We start from the raw sequence: 20,029 nt of genomic DNA, 5'->3' as shown, positions 1-20,029 counted from the left end.
GTACAAAATGACCCCATCAAAATGATCTCTGCAATTGGCAAATGAGCATAGGTTATCCACAGTCAGTGTTCATTTTTTGTTTGTAGCCCATGGCCACACTGCAAATCAAACAATGGAGTGCCAGTGTTCACATTGTTTATATATTGTGTTGTTTTCCCTAGTTTATGCCCTAATAAAAATGTAGGATATTTTCCCTTTTTCTGTTGTCAGGTAGACGGAAAACGCTAAAGTAGGGAAATTGTGTTCATTGCAGATTCTTCTCTGCATTTCAATTGGCTTCTCAGAAGCAGGGTATCCTCAGCCACGCGCACATGCAGGGGCGAGCGCTCTAAGGATCATATCCTACACGCCCAGCACTGCAATGCTGCTACCTGGTAAAGGGCGAAAAAAATCTCCAACTCCAAGCTCCCCATGACAGTATTTAGCCAGAATGGTCAAGAAATCCGGTACAGGCGGGGTTTACCCTGGTCCAGCTGTGGAGAAAAAGCTAAAAGTCGGCTTTGTCGGGCTAGAAGCTGGGGCTAGTACGGATTTAAACAGAGATGGGGCGCTGCTCATAGCAGGTGCCGACGCCGAGGCAACAAAGCGAGGCAGCATCCTTAGCAAACAGAGATCCAGTCTCTCTGGCAAACCGAAGCCTCCAAAGAGAAATGCATTCTACAGAAGAGTGCAGAATTTTCTTTATAATGTTTTGGAGAGACCAAGAGGATGGGCATTTATTTACCACGCATACGTGTAAGTTTTTGTTTTAGGCTATTTGTTTAAATGGGTGAAAAGCAAAAACCTCCAACACTCATGTCTCGGGAAGCGTGAAAGCGCCTGAATCATTGTGTATTGTTTTGTTCTTTATAAATAGGCAGAGAAGACATGTCAAGACGACTGATTCATTCAGAGGTGTAGCGGTATGGTGGTGGGGCGTGCAATCAGTCAGCATTAATATATAGCTTTGGCGCGCACATAAATCATGTTGATATCGTCATCTTCTGTTCATTTACCATGTATGTAGCCTACGACATACACATACTTTATATGGGATGTGGTATATGCTATTTTTTCCTTTTTTCCACTACTTGGCATCGAGAAGTTACCTCAGACTTTATATATTGAAAATATTTCAATAGATCATTCCAAAGAACTGCTTCATATCAGGGCAAATAAATACCTCGGAAGTTTCATATTGAAATATGCCATTGCATATAATCTAGGGCTAGAATACACGAAATTATAGTGTGGTTTACGAATGTTATTCAAATTATGCAAAACTCCAGATATTTTAAGACATCTTGCCTGCCTGGAGTCTGACAGCGAATATTACATCAACACGAGTTGCTTCTTTCCAAGTGAAGGTTCGTTTATTTTGTTGACATAGCATACTTTATCAATATAAAATACAATCAATAGGCTACCTAGGCGATCATGCTTTTAGGAACGTGGACTGTGCATTTTTACACCAAAACATAAGCCTATGATGTATTGGTGTGAATTCCTTAATTTACACAGATATGTCTCATGAAGAATTTTCAACGCTTTACGGTCACGACAGGATTTCCCTTTTAACCATAGTTATTAGGTTACTCTCAGTCGATGTAATGTGATTCAGACTGAGCTAATTGAGCGTACTGCTGCAATCCTTTCAGGGTTTTTCTCAATTCAGCACCAAAAGCAGCTGGACAGCTCCGGTAACTGCTGCATTTATCTCGAAAACTACCGCATTTGTTCTGAGGCAAACATACAATGTAGCTAGTCTACATTAGACCTATGGTACCATACAAACCAAATGATTGCATCACGGTGTTATTTTTATTTTTATGTCTGTTTTGATTTGTTTTTCAATGGAGTATGGATCTTTTTTGTACCAGAGGAGAATTCTGAACATTGAGCATAAAAGGATGAGAAAGCAGCGGTTCCTCGCAGACCTAGATTGTATTCATGTTGGTTCGTCTAATATATAATTTATACACTCTGTCTCTCCTTCTCCCCATCACTTACAGTACGTCCTGTTTTCTCTATAAATATCGTTGTGGGCTCAGTCAGAAACATGAGATTCACATCCACAGGCAGTTTCAATCTCTTTTTCACATAGACGAACACGGTATGCTTTTATCAAGTAGGCCTACTTGTATCCAATAATACTGTTTCTCTCTCGCCTTCTTCTTCACATAGAGGAACACAGTATACTTTCAGTAAGAAATGTACAGTTTCTCTTTCTCCTCCTCATAAACAAACACAGTAATAGGCTCATCAACATATCATTTCCCGGAAATGGATGACTATCTTTTGCCTAGCAAATGAATGGATGGTACTTCCAACACATCAGAATCATTCAGAGAATGCATAAAACATTGATTAGAGACAAATGAAAAGTTTTGTCACTGCTATGGGCGTTGTCACACTGGCAGAGTTGGCAAACAGGCATCCTGTGGGAAACAGGCTAGTGGGTTCAGATACATTGGCATTTTTGTCCAGTGGTGAGATTTTGAACCCGGGCTGACCTGCCTAGGCGTGAAATGGTCAATACGGAAGTTTTATTAAACAGACAAGCTCATGACAAGACACTTCAAACAACAGGCCTTTATCTAGCATAAAACCTCTATCTATTCCAAAAACAATAATTGTGAATGTACAATAGTCGTAACTGTTTTTTTGTTTCCTTGAACTTTGTGTTGCAGCTTGCACTGGTGTTACACAGACCGAACACCTGTTTCCCTGACCTACTCCTTTGTGTTGCCCAAATAAACACCTATGTACTGTGCGGTTGTGGGTGGGTGGGTGTGAGGGGGTGGGTGGGTGTATGCGTACTGGGTGTGACCAACTCAATGTCGAGGTATGGTTTAGTTTACAGTGCTGGCCGGGAAACTGCTATGGTACAAAGGGGCTTGGAAGTCTGTCCAAGGCTGTGCTAGGCTTTCCTGGGCTGTGCTAGACTGTCCAATGTTGTCCTGGGCTGTGCTAGACTGTGCTAGGCAGTCCTGGACTGGGCTGCACTGGGCTGCGCTAGGCTGTCCTGGGCTGGGCTGTGCTGTGTGTGAGCTAGTGATGCCTCCACTCTCTACTGATTAACCTGAGTCATTAGGGAGGAAGATGATGACCTCACCTGAGTAGGTCTGATAAGACCCAGGCACTGCCTGCCAGACTGACAATTACATCTGACTGCCTGGAACATTAACACCCGCCTGGGTGATAACAATGGGACAAATGGAATTCCTCCTTCCACATGAGAACAGTGATAAAGAGAGAGAAGGGAGGGATTGTCTGGCAGCATTATGGAAGATGGTCAAGGGTATGGGAGGTTTCACTGCAGTCTCTGTATTCCAGACTATTGTGTCCAGCATACACCAAATTGTATTGAGAGGGAGAATGGTATCCAAAATAAAAGCCTTGAGTGATATAAAGATCTGAGATGTTTTTGTATTGTTATTTTTAAAACACCCAAAAGCGAATAAGGATTCTAAAATCTTTAATGGAGACTCACTTAACCCAACAATGCAATCTTTACACCGGTGCTTGGCCTAAAGATCTTTGCCTTTTGTGTTTCCATGGCTGAGACCAGGGCTGATTTAGTGTCACTGGGAAGCCTCATTATAATGTAACGAAAGTCTGATTCATTTCAGATCATTTACCTCTTCCCTCACTGACTGTAAGCTGCTCTGGATAGGAGCATCTGCTAAAATGACCAACATGTAAAAAATGATATATATTCTTTGGAACCTGAAGGTAACATTGAGAAGGCCTAATCGCAGCTTTAGCGGTGTGAAGACAGGATGTCAACATCATCCGTCTGGCAAAAAGGCTGTGGGCCAAGTGCCTGCCTAATGAGGCTGAAAAACAGTGACTCCCATTGGCTAAGGTACTATCAGAACCAGTCAACCACCTGGACTGGAGTACAAGGGAACAGTGGTGGAAAAAGTACCCAATTGTCATACTTGAGTAAAAGTAAAGATACCTTAATATAGAACCAGGAACAGATATAGCCCTTGGTTCACTCCAGATCTGACTGCCCTTGACCAGCACAAAAACATCATGTGACGTTCTGCATTAGCATCAAATAGCCCCTGCGATATGCAACTTTTCAGGGAAGTTAAGAACCAATATACACAGGCAGTTAGGAAAGCAAAGGCTAGCTTTTTCAATTATCTGATCCACCTCTACCCAAACAACACCGTTTTGTATACTTCTGGCTCTTCTTTGGACACTGTTAACTAACCTCCAGACGAGCTTCAATGCCATAAAACACTCCTTCCATGGCCTCCAACTGCTCTTAAATGCAAGTAAAACTAAATGCATACTCTTCAACCGATCGCTGCCCGCACCTGCCCGCCCATCTAGTATTACTACTCTGGACAGTTCTGTATGAGTAAAGGAGGCTTTGTTGCGAAATAGTACAAGATGGCGTAGCAGTAAGTCGTCCTGTCTTGTCGTGTCCCTGTATATTTTGTTTATATTTTGTTTATTTTTCGTTTTTTTACATATTTTTCGTTTTACATAGCTATCCCTTTAAAAACATTTTGCTAAACCTAAGCTTCCAAATACGCTGGATCTTCACAACTAGCTATCTAGCTAAACTGCAACCCTGGATGATTACCCCTGGCTAGCGTTTCCACCCACTTAGCTTGAAGCTAGCCCGGCCTGCGCTACCACCGTAGCATACTCCTGAGCTACAATACCCGGGCCCACGACCGGTCTATCGATGTCACCGCATGAAGAGGAATAAACAGACTCACCCCATCGCGACGTCCCCCAAAGGCTAACTCTCTAGCCCTCGCTATCTCCCTGCTTGCTAATTCGGCCTGCTAACTGCTAGCTTGTCCAGCTCCGGTCCGCTAACTGCTACCTTGTCTAGCCCGGGCCTACAAACTGTTAGCTTGTTAGCACAGGCCTGCTAACCGCCTGAATCGCCGCGTCCCAAACGCCCACCGGACCCATATTTACTTTCTATCTCTTTTGACTTTTAATTTGTTTATACCTTCCGGAAACCTGCCTCACCCAATGTGATACGGAATCGCTATTATTTTTTATTTATTTTTAGAACACACTCAAGAACCTCCAGAAGCTAACCAGCTAACTAGCTACAAGCTATTTAGTCATTGTTCGTTTTTTTTAACCTGGATAACACTCGCCAGTCCAGCTTCCCTTCCCCATCCACCGCTGCCCCCTGGACACTGATCTCTTGGCTACATAGCTGATGCACGCTGGACTGTCCATAAATCACGGTACTCCATTCTGCTTGTTTGTTTTATCTGTTGGCCCCGTTGCCTAGTCTACGCCATTTTACCTGCTGTTGTTGTGCTAGCTGATTAGCTGTTGTCTCACCTACTGTTTTAGCTAGCTTTCCCAATTCAACACCTGTGATTACTGTATGCCTCGCTGTATGTCTCTCTCAAATGTCAATATGCCTTGTATACTGTTGTTCAGGTTAGTTATCATTGTTTTAGTTCACAATGGAGCCCCTAGTTCCACTCTTCATACCCCTGATAACTCCTTTGTCCCACCTCCCACACATGCGGTGACCTCACCCATTACTACCAGCATGTCCAGAGATACAACCTCTCTCATCATCACCCAGTGCCTGGGCTTACCTCCGCTGTACCCGCACCCCACCATACCCCTGTCTGCGCATTATGCCCTGAATATATTCTACCATGCCCAGAAACCTGCTCCTCTTATTCTCTGTCCCCAACGCTCTAGGCGACCAGTTTTGATAGCCTTTAGCCGCACCCTCATACTACTCCTTCTCTGTTCCGCGGGTGATGTGGAGGTAAACCCAGGCCCTGCATGTCCCCAGGCACCCTCATTTGTTGACTTCTGTGTTCGAAAAAGCCTTGGTTTCATGCATGTCAACATCAGAAGCCTCCTCCCTAAGTTTGTCTTACTCACTGCTTTAGCACACTCTGCTAACCCTGATGTCCTTGCTGTGTCTGAATCCTGGCTCAGGAAGGCCACCAAAAATTCAGAGATTTCCATACCCAACTATAACATCTTCCGTCAAGATAGAACTGCCAAAGGGGGAGGAGTTGCAGTTTACTGCAGAGATGGCCTGCAAAGTAATGTCATACTTTCCAGGTCCATACCCAAACAGTTCGAACTACTAATTTTGAAAATTACTCTCTCCAGAAATAAGTCTCTCACGGTTGCCGCCTGCTACCGACCCCCCTCAGCTCCCAGCTGTGCCCTGGACACCATTTGTGAATTGATCGCCCCCCATCTAGCTTCAGAGTTTGTTCTGTTAGGTGACCTAAACTGGGATATGCTTAACACCCCGCCAGTCCTACAATCTAAGCTAGATGCCCTCAATCTCACACAAATCATCAAGGAACCCACCAGGTACAACCCTAACTCTGTAAACAAGGGCACCCTCATAGACGTCATCCTGACCAACTGGCCCTCCAAATACACCTCCGCTGTCTTCAACCAGGATCTCAGCGATCACTGCCTCATTGCCTGTATCCGCTACGGAGCCGCAGTCAAACGACCACCCCTCATCACTGTCAAACGCTCCCTAAAACACTTCTGTGAGCAGGCCTTTCTAATCGACCTGGCCCGGGTATCCTGGAAGGACATTGACCTCATCCCGTCAGTTGAAGATGCCTGGTCATTCTTTAAAAGTAACTTCCTCACCATTTTAGATAAGCATGCTCCGTTCAAAAAATGCAGAACTAAGAACAGATACAGCCCTTGGTTCACCCCAGACCTGACTGCCCTCGACCAGCACAAAAACATCCTGTGGCGGACTGCAATAGCATCGAATAGTCCCCGTGATATGCAACTGTTCAGGGAAGTCCGGAACCAATACACGCAGTCAGTCAGGAAAGCTAAGGCCAGCTTCTTCAGGCAGAAGTTTGCATCCTGTAGCTCCAACTCCAAAAAGTTCTGGGACACTGTGAAGTCCATGGAGAACAAGAGCACCTCCTCCCAGCTGCCCACTGCACTGAGGCTAGGTAACACGGTCACCACTGATAAATCCATGATTATCGAAAACTTCAATAAGCATTTCTCAACGGCTGGCCATGCCTTCCGCCTGGCTACTTCAACCTCGGCCAACAGCTCCGCCCCCCCCGCAGCTCCTCGCCCAAGCCTCTCCAGGTTCTCCTTTACCCAAATCCAGATAGCAGATGTTCTGAAAGAGCTGCAAAACCTGGACCCGTACAAATCAGCTGGGCTTGACAATCTGGACCCTCTATTTCTGAAACTATCTGCCACCATTGTCGCAACCCCTATTACCAGCCTGTTCAACCTCTCTTTCATCTCGTCTGAGATCCCCAAGGATTGGAAAGCTGCCGCAGTCATCCCCCTCTTCAAAGGGGGAGACACCCTGGACCCAAACTGTTACAGACCTATATCCATCCTGCCCTGCCTATCTAAGGTCTTCGAAAGCCAAGTCAACAAACAGGTCACTGACCATCTCGAATCCCACCGTACCTTCTCCGCTGTGCAATCTGGTTTCCGAGCCGGTCATGGGTGCACCTCAGCCACACTCAAGGTACTAAACGACATCATAACCGCCATCGATAAAAGACAGTACTGTGCAGCCGTCTTCATCGACCTCGCCAAGGCTTTCGACTCTGTCAATCACCATATTCTTATCGGCAGACTCAGTAGCCTCGGTTTTTCGGATGACTGCCTTGCCTGGTTCACCAATTACTTTGCAGACAGAGTTCAGTGTGTCAAATCGGAGGGCATGCTGTCCGGTCCTCTGGCAGTCTCTATGGGGGTGCCACAGGGTTCAATTCTCGGGCCGACTCTTTTCTCTGTGTATATCAATGATGTTGCTCTTGCTGCGGGCGATTCCCTGATCCACCTCTACGCAGACGACACCATTCTATATACTTTCGGCCCGTCTTTGGACACTGTGCTATCTAACCTCCAAACAAGCTTCAATGCCATACAACACTCCTTCCGTGGCCTCCAACTGCTCTTAAACGCTAGTAAAACCAAATGCATGCTTTTCAACCGGTCGCTGCCTGCACCTGCATGCCCGACTAGCATCACCACCCTGGATGGTTCCGACCTAGAATATGTGGACGTCTATAAGTACCTAGGTGTCTGGCTAGACTGCAAACTCTCCTTCCAGACTCATATCAAACATCTCCAATCGAAAATCAAATCAAGAGTCGGCTTTCTATTCCGCAACAAAGCCTCCTTCACTCAAGCCGCCAAGCTTACCCTAGTAAAACTGACTATCCTACCGATCCTCGACTTCGGCGATGTCATCTACAAAATGGCTTCCAACACTCTACTCAGCAAACTGGATGCAGTCTATCACAGTGCCATCCGTTTTGTCACTAAAGCACCTTATACTACCCACCACTGCGACTTGTATGCTCTAGTCGGCTGGCCCTCGCTACATATTCGTCGCCAGACCCACTGGCTCCAGGTCATCTACAAGTCTATGCTAGGTAAAGCTCCGCCTTATCTCAGCTCACTGGTCACGATGGCAACACCCATCCGTAGCACGCGCTCCAGCAGGTGTATCTCACTGATCATCCCTAAAGCCAACACCTCATTTGGCCGCCTTTCGTTCCAGTACTCTGCTGCCTGTGACTGGAACGAATTGCAAAAATCGCTGAAGTTGGAGACTTTCATCTCCCTCACCAACTTCAAACATCAGCTATCTGAGCAGCTAACCGATCGCTGCAGCTGTACATAGTCTATTGGTAAATAGCCCACCCTTTTCACCTACCTCATCCCCGTACTGTTTTTATTTATTTACTTTTCTGCTCTTCTGCACACCAATATCTCTACCTGTACATGACCATCTGATCTTTTATCACTCCAGTGTTAATCTGCAAAATTGTAATTATTTGCCTACCTCCTCATGCCTTTTGCACACATTGTATATAGACCCCCCCTTCGTTTTCTACTGTGTTATTGACTTGTTAATTGTTTACTCCATGTGTAACTCTTTGTTGTATGCTCACACTGCTATGCTTTATCTTGGCCAGGTCGCAGTTGCAAATGAGAACTTGTTCTCAACTAGCCTACCTGGTTAAATAAAGGTGAAAAAAAAAAAAAAAAAGTAAGCCGATTCTAGATTTAATTTTGGATTGGAGATGCTTAATGTGAGTCTGGAAGGAGAGTTTACAGTCTAACCAGACAACTACAAATACCTCACAGACTCACATTAAGCATCTCCAATCCAAAATTAAATGTAGAATCAGCTTCCTATTTCGCAACAAAGCATCCTTTACTCATGCTGCCGAACATACCCTCGTAAAACTGACTATCTTACCGATCCTTGACTTCGGTGATGTCATTTACAAAATAGCCTCCAACACTATACTCAGCAAATTGGATTCAGTCTATCAAGGTGCCATCCATTTTGTTGTTGCTCCTTTGCACCCCAGTATCTCTACTTGCACATTCATCTTCTGCACATCTATTACTCCAGTGTTTAATTGCTTTATTGTAATTATTTCGCCACTATGGCCTATTTATTGTCTTACCTCCCTAATCTTACTTCATTTGCACACAATGTATATAGACTTTTCTGTTGTACGTTTGTTTAATTCATGTGTTGTTGTTTATGTCGCACTGCTTTGCTTTATCTTGGCCAGGTCGCAGTTGTAAATGAGAACTTGTTTTCAACTGGCCTACCTGGTTAAATAAAGGTGAAATAAAAAAAATATCTAGAAAATGACTCAAGTAAAAGTGAAAGTCACCCAGTAAAATAGTACTTGAGTAAAAGTATTTGGTTTGACATATACTTAAGTATCAAAAGTAAATGTAATTGCAAAAAATATACTTAAGTATCAAAATGAAAAGTATAAATCATTTCAAATTCCTTATATTAAGCAAACCAGACGGCACAATTTTCTAGTTTTTATGTATTGTTGGATAGCTAGTGGCACACTCCAACACTCGGACATAATTTACAAACAAAGCATGTATGCTTAGTGAGTCTGCCAGATCAGAGGCAGTAGGGAGGACCAAGAATGTGCTCTTGATAAGTGTGTGAATTTGACCATTTTCCTGTACTGCTAAGTGTTACAAGTACTTTTTGGTGTCAGGGAACATTTATGTAGAAAAAAGTAAAGGACACATACCCCCCAAAACTACTTAGGTAGTACTTCAACGTGTTTTATTAAGTACTTTACACCACTGCAAGGGAGATGCATTATGTTACAAGTGGTAGTGTGGCAATCTAGTTCCCAGACACTTCCCCTCAATGCTTTGTCCAATAGCCTGTGGATGAGGGTTGTAGTGTGGTAATCTAGTTCCCAGACACTTCCGCCCAGTGCTTTGTCTAATAGCCTGTGGATGAGGGTTGTAGTGTAGCAACACTTTACTGAAAGCCAACCGGTATAATGTATTTCAGACTTTCTAATTAAGCGTTAAGTCACAAGGGGGTGTGGTACATGGCCAATATACCATGGCTAAGGGCTGTTCTTAGGCACGAAGCAATGCTGTGTGGTATATTGGCCATATTCTACAAACCCCTGAGGTGCCTTATTGCTATTATAAACTGGTTATCAACGTAATTATAGCAGTGACAATAAATGTTTTGTCATACCCATGGTATATGGTCTGATATACTACGGTTTTCAGCCAATCAGCAATCAGGGCTCGAACCACCCAGAATATAATGTCTGATAATGATCCTGACTATATATTGGCCATTTTGAGTCAGTTGAAAATGTCCTGCATAGAGAGACACAGCATATTATAAGCCTTATTATAATACATTATAAAGGCTCATGAAGGCTTATAACAAGTTCTAAAGGATTATAGCTGAAAGGCCTTAAGTAAGTCCAACTGGTAGTTTTACAGTCTATTTTATTCTATAGTTGTGTGTGTGTTTGAACTATGTACGAAGTTGTACATCTATGGGTGTGCACCTGTACTGACATGCAGTGCCAGGCACACAGACACATGTACTGTATAGGTGTGTTTGGCGGCTTGGACTGGTCAATTTGGTGGAGGTTTATGGCTAAGCTGTGTGCAACCAAGAATGACATCTTCATGTCTGCCCCTCAGAGCCGCCGGTCACTCCTCACAGATAGGCCATCAATTGTTCCATTGAGGAACCTATCCAGTGTTGTGCGATAAACACACCGCTAACGAGGTGAGAAGACGCTAACGAGGCGAGATGACGCTAGACGAGGCGAGAAGACGCGAGACGAGGCGAGATGCGAGAAGACGCTAGACGAGGCGAGAAGACATTAGACGAGGCGAGAAGACGTGAGAAGACGTTAGACGAGGCGAGAAGACGTTAGACGAGGCGAGAAGACGTTAGACGAGGCGAGAAGACGTTAGACGAGGCGAGAAGACGCTAGACGAGGCGAGAAGACGCTAGGCGAGGCGAGAAGACACGAGACGAAGCGAGAAGACGCGAGACGAAGCGAGAAGACGCTAGACGAGGCGAGAAGACACTAGACGAGGCGAGAAGACGCTAGACGAGGCGAGAAGACGCTAGACGAGGCGAGAAGACGCTAGACGAGGCGAGAAGACGCGAGACGAAGCGAGAAGACGCTAGACGAGGTGAGAAGACATTAGACGAGACTGTGATGGAGAAAAGGTTTGGCCGGCTTCTGAGTAGTTTCCCCCATTACTGTTCGGTTTCATAAGACCATTCAGAATAAGCCTATGCTGACTTGGTGGGTTTTGTGTTACACTGGTTGGGAATGTGGTCGTTAGGTGCTATGGTAACCCTGACTGCATTTGAGTGTTCAAATCGAAGGCTTCAAATTATTCAGAAGGCCAATATGTGTTATTAATTGAAAATAGGCCTACGCTACCACTCCCAGTGTCAAGCCATTATGCTGATCTAGGGTCAGGTCCCCATTCTTTTTCATTCTGATTTTAAAAGGCATAACAGATCCTAGATCAGCAGTCCTACTCTGAGACACTATGATTACAGGCCTTGGAGTCCTCGATTTCTACCCTTATCGTCCCTTTCTAGTCCAAGATGCCGCTGTATCCTTAAAAGTCTTCTGCAGATGTATTCTAGGCCAGATTGTGCTAAGATAGGCTGTGTAATTACAGCCTATTTGGAGACTAATACTACATGATGCATACACGCAAAACTTGTGGTTCTCTCATCTGATGTAAATCGGGCTAAAAATAACTCTAAGTGATGATAGTGACTATAGTGCTCAATCGTCGTGACTTGTTTCCTCCAAGAATACGTCTGGCCTTGCAACTCATTCTTTAGACCAGTGGTTCCTAAACTTTTTTGAACCGTTGTACACTTTGATTGGATAAAAAATTCTGTGGCACACCTAAACCTTTCCTTATGTATTTAGTGGCAATGACCTTCATCTGATCTATACTGAAAATTATATATTTTTTATGTTATCTGTGAAAGAGTGTCCAGCAAATCTCTGATAGAAATAAAAATGTATAGTTCTGGTAAAATAGGTCTCAGAGGACAGTGTGGTAAGTTGAGAGACATTTTTTACGTTCAGCATCACTCCATCAAGAGAATTTTTATTTATTTTTTTATTTTTTATTTTACCTTTATTTAACCAGGTAGGCAAGTTGAGAACAAGTTCTCATTTACAATTGCGACCTGGCCAAGATAAAGCAAAGCAGTTCGACAGATAAAACGACACAGAGTTACACATGGAGTAAAAACAAACATACAGTCAATAATGCAGTATAAACAAGTCTATATACAATGTGAGCAAATGAGGTGAGAAGGGAGGTAAAGGCAAAAAAGGCCATGATGGCAAAGTAAATACAATATAGCAAGTAAAATACTGGAATGGTAGTTTTGCAATGGAAGAATGTGCAAAGTAGAAATAAAAAAATAATGGGGTGCAAAGGAGCAAAATAAATAAATAAATAAAAATTAAATACAGTTGGGAAAGAGGTAGTTGTTTGGGCTAAATTATAGGTGGGCTATGTACAGGTGCAGTAATCTGTGAGCTGCTCTGACAGTTGGTGCTTAAAGCTAGTGAGGGAGATAAGTGTTTCCAGTTTCAGAGATTTTTGTAGTTCGTTCCAGTCATTGGCAGCAGAGAACTGGAAGGAGAGGCGGCCAAAGAAAGAATTGGTTTTGGGGGTGACTAGAGAGATATACCTGCTGGAGCGTGTGCTACAGGTGGGAGATGCTATGGTGACCAGCGAGCTGAGATAAGGGGGGACTTTACTTAGCAGGGTCTTGTAGATGACATGGAGCCAATGGGTTTGGCGACGAGTATGAAGCGAGGGCCAGCCAACGAGAGCGTACAGGTCGCAATGGTGGGTAGTATATGGGGCTTTGGTGACAAAACGGATTGCACTGTGATAGACTGCATCCAATTTGTTGAGTAGGGTATTGGAGGCTATTTTGTAAATGACATCGCCAAAGTCGAGGATTGGTAGGATGGTCAGTTTTACAAGGGTATGTTTGGCAGCATGAGTGAAGGATGCTTTGTTGCGAAATAGGAAGCCAATTCTAGATTTAACTTTGGATTGGAGATGTTTGATATGGGTCTGGAAGGAGAGTTTACAGTCTAACCAGACACCTAAGTATTTGTAGTTGTCCACGTATTCTAAGTCAGAGCCGTCCAGAGTAGTGATGTTGGACAGGCGGGTAGGTGCAGGTAGCGATCGGTTGAAGAGCATGCATTTAGTTTTACTTGTATTTAAGAGCAATTGGAGGCCACGGAAGGAGAGTTGTATGGCATTGAAGCTTGCCTGGAGGGTTGTTAACACAGTGTCCAAAGAAGGGCCGGAAGTATACAGAATGGTGTCGTCTGCGTAGAGGTGGATCAGGGACTCACCAGCAGCAAGAGCGACCTCATTGATGTATACAGAGAAGAGAGTCGGTCCAAGAATTGAACCCTGTGGCACCCCCATAGAGACTGCCAGAGGTCCGGACAGCAGACCCTCCGATTTGACACACTGAACTCTATCAGAGAAGTAGTTGGTGAACCAGGCGAGGCAATCATTTGAGAAACCAAGGCTGTCGAGTCTGCCGATGAGGATATGGTGATTGACAGAGTCGAAAGCCTTGGCCAGATCAATGAATACGGCTGCACAGTAATGTTTCTTATCGATGGCGGTTAAGATATCGTTTAGGACCTTGAGCGTGGCTGAGGTGCACCCATGACCAGCTCTGAAACCGGATTGCATAGCAGAGAAGGTATGGTGAGATTCGAAATGGTCGGTAATCTGTTTGTTGACTTGGCTTTCGAAGACCTTAGAAAGGCACGGTAGGATAGATATAGGTCTGTAGCAGTTTGGGTCAAGAGTGTCCCCCCCTTTGAAGAGGGGGATGACCGCAGCTGCTTTCCAATCTTTGGGAATCTCAGACGACACGAAAGAGAGGTTGAACAGGCTAGTAATAGGGGTGGCAACAATTTCGGCAGATAATTTTAGAAAGAAAGGGTCCAGATTGTCTAGCCCGGCTGATTTGTAGGGGTCCAGATTTTGCAGCTCTTTCAGAACATCAGCTGAATGGATTTGGGAGAAGGAGAAATGGGGAAGGCTTGGGCGAGTTGCTGTTGGGGGTGCAGTGCTGTTGTCCGGGGTAGGAGTAGCCAGGTGGAAAGCATGGCCAGCCGTAGAAAAATGCTTATTGAAATTCTCAATTATGGTGGATTTATCAGTGGTGACAGTGTTTCCTATCTTCAGTGCAGTGGGCAGCTGGGAGGAGGTGTTCTTATTCTCCATGGACTTTACAGTGTCCCAGAACTTTTTTGAGTTAGTGTTGCAGGAAGCAAATTTCTGCTTGAAAAAGCTAGCCTTGGCTTTTCTAACTGCCTGTGTATAATGATTTCTAGCTTCCCTGAACAGCTGCATATCACGGGGGCTGTTCGATGCTAATGCAGAACGCCATAGGATGTTTTTGTGTTGGTTAAGGGCAGTCAGGTCTGGGGAGAACCAAGGGCTATATCTGTTCCTGGTTCTAAATTTCTTAAATGGGGCATGTTTATTTAAGATGGTTAGGAAGGCATTTAAAAAAAATATCAATATCCTTCCAGGATACCCCGGCAGGTCGATTAGAAAGGCCTGCTCGCAGAAGTGTTTCAGGGAGCGTTTTACAGTGATGAGTGGAGGTCGTTTGACCGCTGACCCATTACGGATGCAGGCAATGAGGCAGTGATCGCTGAGATCTTGGTTGAAGACAGCAGAGGTGTATTTAGAGGGGAAGTTGGTTAGGATGATATCTATGAGGGTGCCCGTGTTTAAGGTTTTGGGGAGGTACCTGGTAGGTTCATTGATTATTTGTGTGAGATTGAGGGCATCAAGTTTAGATTGTAGGATGGCTGGGGTGTTAAGCATGTTCCAGTTTAGGTCGCCTAGCAGCACGAACTCTGAAGATAGATGGGGGGCAATCAGTTCACATATGGTGTCCAGAGCACAGCTGGGGGCAGAGGGTGGTCTATAGCAGGCGGCAACCGTGAGAGACTTGTTTTTAGAGAGGTGGATTTTTAAAAGTAGAAGTTCAAATTGTTTGGGTACAGACCTGGATAGTAGGACAAAACTCTGCAGGCTATCTTTGCAGTAGATTGCAACACCGCCCCCTTTGGCAGTTCTATCTTGTCTGAAAATGTTGTAGTTTGGAATTAAAATGTACAATTTTTGGTGGTCTTCCTAAGCCAGGATTCAGACACAGCTAGAACATCCGGGTTGGCAGAGTGTGCTAAAGCAGTGAATAGAACAAACTTAGGGAGGAGGCTTCTAATGTTAACATGCATGAAACCAAGGCTATTACGGTTACAGAAGTCGTCAAAAGAGAGCGCCTGGGGAATAGGAGTGGAGCTAGGCACTGCAGGGCCTGGATTCACCTCTACATCGCCAGAGGAACATAGGAGGAGTAGAATAAGGGTACGGCTAAAAGCTATGAGAATTGGTCGTCTAGAACGTCTGGAACATAGAGTAAAAGGAGGTTTCTGGGGGCGATAAAATAGCATCAAGGTATAATGTACAGACAAATGTATGGTAGGATGTGAATACAGTGGAGGTAAACCTAGGTATTGAGTGATGAAGAGAGAGATATTGTCTCTAGAAACATCGTTGAAACCAGGAGATGTCATTGCATGTGTGGGTGGTGGAACTAATAGGTTGGATAAGGTATAGTGAGCAGGACTAGAGGCTCTACAGTGAAATAAGCCAATAAACACTAACCAGAACAGAAATGGACAAGACATATTGACATTAAGGAGAGGCATGCTTAGTCGAGTGATCAAAAGGGTCCGGTGAGTGGAGAGGTTGGTTGGTGATTTAGACAGCTAGCCAGGGCATCGGTAGCAAGCTAGCATAGGATGGAGGTCTGTTGTTAGCCACCTCCTGCGCTCCATCAGTAGATTAGTGGGGTTCCGTGTGGTAGAGGGGATCAATCCAAATCACACAACAACAACAAAAATAAAAACAATAGATATAGTTATAGAGGCCCAAGAAGAAAACATAATTTTGCTCCGCGAAGGCAGCAAAACGGGTCCGGATAGGCGACTGCAGCCCAGGTGCGATTGATGGAACTCAGGAGTGATTGACGGAGCTTGCTAGCTCCGGAACAATTGATGTTTGCTCCGGAATCGACGAAGGCCGATAGTCACACGGATAGCAGCTAGCTAGCTGTGAGATCCGGGCATGAATATCCAGAGAGCAGTCGAAATCCAGGGACATGGAGAGAAAAATTGGTCTGGTATGCTCCGCTCCGAGCCGCGCTGCGCCGTACAGAACTGGCGATAGACTTTCGAGCCAAAGGATAGCCGATGACCACAAACCGTGGTTAGCTGAACACCAACGACTTGCCAGTAAAGGAGCCAACTAGCTTCTGAACTAGCTTCTGGATTAGCTTCTGGCTAGTTTCAGGCCAGCCTCCTGGAGTTTCTGGCTAGCTTCTTGGAGGATTACAGATCTGAGGTAAATAATACTTTTTTATAAATATACATTGGTGAGGTGGGTTGCAGGAGAGTGTTTTGAAGATGAGTTGATGGAAAATAAAAATAAAATGTATGTGAAAAAGTTGTAAATATATATATATACAGGACACGACAAGACGAGGACAAAAGACGTCTGAACTGCTATGCCACCTTGGAGAAACAGTGCCTTGCGAAAGTATTCGGCCCCCTTGAACTTTGCGACCTTTTGCCACATTTCAGGCTTCAAACATAAAGATATAAAACTGTATTTTTTTGTGAAGAATCAACAACAAGTGGGACACAATCATGAAGTGGAACGACATTTATTGGATATTTCTAACTTTTTTAACAAATCAAAAACTGAAAAATTGGGCGTGCAAAATTATTCAGCCCCCTTAAGTTAATACTTTGTAGTGCCACCTTTTGCTGAGATTACAGCTGTAAGTCGCTTGGGGTATGTCTCTATGTTTGAAATATCCAATAAATGTTGTTCCACTTCATGATTGTGTCCCACTTGTTGTTGATTCTTCACAAAAAAATACAGTTTTCTATCTTTATGTTTGAAGCCTGAAATGTGGCAAAAGGTCACAAAGTTCAAGGGGGCCGAATACTTTCGCAAGGCACTGTATATATTGAACAAACATTTAAAAGCAACATGCAACAATTTCAATGATTTTGCTAAATTACACTTCATTTCAGTAAATCAGTCAATTTAAATACATATATTAGGCTCTAATCCATGGATTTTACATGACTGGGCAGGGGCACAGACATAGGTGGGCCTGGGAGAGCATAGGCCCACCCACTGGGGAGCCAGGCCCAGCCAATCAGAATGAATTTTTCCTCACAAAAGGGATTTATTGCAGACAGAAATACTCCTCAGTTTCATAAGCTGTCCAAATGGCTAGTCTCAGATGATCCGGCAGGTGAAGAAGCCAGATGTGGAGGTCCTGGGCTGGCGTGGTTACACATGGTCTGCGGTTGTGAGGCCGGTTGGACATACTGCCAAATTCTCTAAAATGACTTATGGTCCATTCTCTGGCAACAGCTCTGGTGGACATTCCTGCAATCAGCATGCCATTTGCACACTATCTCAAAACTTGAGACATCTGTGGCATTGTGTTGTGTGACAAACCTGCACATTTTAAAGTGGCCTCTTATTGTCCACCAGCACAAGGTGCACCTGTGTAATGATCATGCTGTTTAATCAGCTTCTTGATATGCCACACCTGTCAGATGGATGGATAATTTTGGCAAATGGGAAATGTTCACTAAGAGGGATGTAAACACATTTCTGCACAACATTTTTGATAAATACGCTTTCTGTGCGTATGGAACATTTCTGGAATCTTTTATTTCAGCTCATGACCAACACTTTCCGTGTTGCGTTTTATATTTTTGTTCAGTATAGTATTCTTCCTTTAGCAAAGATATATACATATATTTCAGGATGTTGTGTATTCGTGGAAATAATCAGAATTCATGTAAAAGTGTTCTCTTGGCACAACTGACTCTATTAAAACCATGACTTTCTTTATTTCCTTAATGCAATTCAACATGATCAAAATTACTTTTTTGTTTTAATCATTTTAATAATATTTTAACACATGTGTAACACCTTTAAAAACATAGGACCTCTAAAAACATTTAAAAACATTTAACATAGGACAGGCCCTGTTGTTACCTAATATTCCAGTGATAATGCCTTGCATTACGCCTGGGATGAAAACATTTACATTTTCTCAACTTATAAGCATCATGAAATCAATCATTTGCTAACATTGGATAACATTCATATACTGTCCATCTCTGAAACGTACTTAGATAATTCCTTTGATGATACAGCAGTAGCAATATAGGGATATATGATCTCCAGAAGAGACAGGAATGCCTATGGGGGAGGTGTTGTTACTGTATATGTTCAGAGCTATTATCCTGAATATTATAGAGGATCTCATGTCAAATGTTGTTGAAGTGTTGTGGTTGAAAGTTAATCTAAATCCTATTCTTTTGGGGTGCTGCTATAGTCTACCAATGGCTAACAGTCAGTATTTGGATAATTTGTGTGCAATGTTCGATAATGTGTGTGATGTGAACAGAGAGGTCTATTTTCTGGGTGACTTTAACATTGACTGGTTAGCAACTAGCTGTCCTCTTAAGAGGACGCTTCTAACTGTGACTAATGCTTGTAATATGACAGAGATTATCACTCAGCCAACTAGAGTGCATACCAATAGTATTGGATCTGTGACATCAACTTGTATTGATCATATCTCCACTAATGCTGCAGAGCTTTGCTCCAAAGGAATATCAGTTGCAATTGGCTGTAGTGACCATGACATTGTGGCAATAACAAGGAAAGCCAAAGTTCCAAAAGTTGGGCTTAAAGTAATTTATAAGAGATCATACAAAATGTTTTCTCGGGATTAGTTTGTTGAAGATGTAAAACATGTATGTTGGTCTGATGTTTTTGAGGAAAGTTAATCCAGATGCAGCATTGGCAGTATTTGTAAAATTATTATTTCAAAGTTTTGACAAGCATGAACCTGTTGATGATGAATTTAAAAATTGTATGGTTCTAAGAATTTAGCAAAAAAATTGGCGAACAGACCAGGTAGCTCAGACTGATTGGTTGACAATGTAAATTGAGAAATATTATGACTAATCTTAACAAAAATAACAAGAAATTATATTACCAAACAAATATAAATGACATGCAGTCATGTGAAAAGTACATCCCCTGGAATGTACATCCCCACATTCATTGACTAACTTAACCCAATTTAACAAATCACACAACAAATGTTTTACTTTGAAAATGTTATGCAATTAAAATAAACCAAAATGCATTTTCCTTTTGTGAAAATTTAGTACAACCCTACATTTAACATTACACCAAAAAAAGGTGCAAATGATTAGAAAATCATTAGAGATAAACTTGTTAGAAACCTGGTCTGGTTTGGTCTTAACTACATAGGTGTGTGGTACACACCAAGATCAAAATACATACCCGAGGCCCTCAGAAGAACGATTATTGAGTCTGGCAGGGGTTACAAATCCATTTCCAAGCAATTTGAAGTACATCATTCCACTGATCATCGACAAATGGAGAAAATTACAGACCACTGGCAATCTACCTAGGAAAGGTCGTCCCACCAAATTCAGCCTAAGAGCTGACGGAAAGATGATCATAGAAGTCTCTAAGAAGCACAGGGTGACATCAAGGGATCTACCGGCCT

At 43.4% G+C, this 20,029-nt stretch overlaps 1 protein-coding gene across 1 annotated transcript in view; it reads left to right on the top strand.

Moving 5' to 3' along the window:
* Positions 1-362: 362 nt before the first annotated feature.
* The window catches only part of LOC109890300 (potassium voltage-gated channel subfamily KQT member 2-like), a 74,701-nt gene continuing 55,034 nt past the window's right edge, over positions 363-20,029 (top strand). Inside the window, exon 1 of the mRNA XM_031825673.1 lies at positions 363-735. Coding sequence (XP_031681533.1) covers positions 431-735 — 305 coding nt within the window. The 5' untranslated portion in view covers positions 363-430. The remainder of the gene's footprint in view (positions 736-20,029) is intronic.

The sequence above is a fragment of the Oncorhynchus kisutch genome, linkage group LG5 (genome assembly GCF_002021735.2).
Source record: "Oncorhynchus kisutch isolate 150728-3 linkage group LG5, Okis_V2, whole genome shotgun sequence".
In the NCBI taxonomy this organism is placed as follows: domain Eukaryota; kingdom Metazoa; phylum Chordata; class Actinopteri; order Salmoniformes; family Salmonidae; genus Oncorhynchus; species Oncorhynchus kisutch.
Note: the sequence above shows the minus strand (reverse complement) of the source record. Positions and strands in the feature narration are given on the sequence as shown.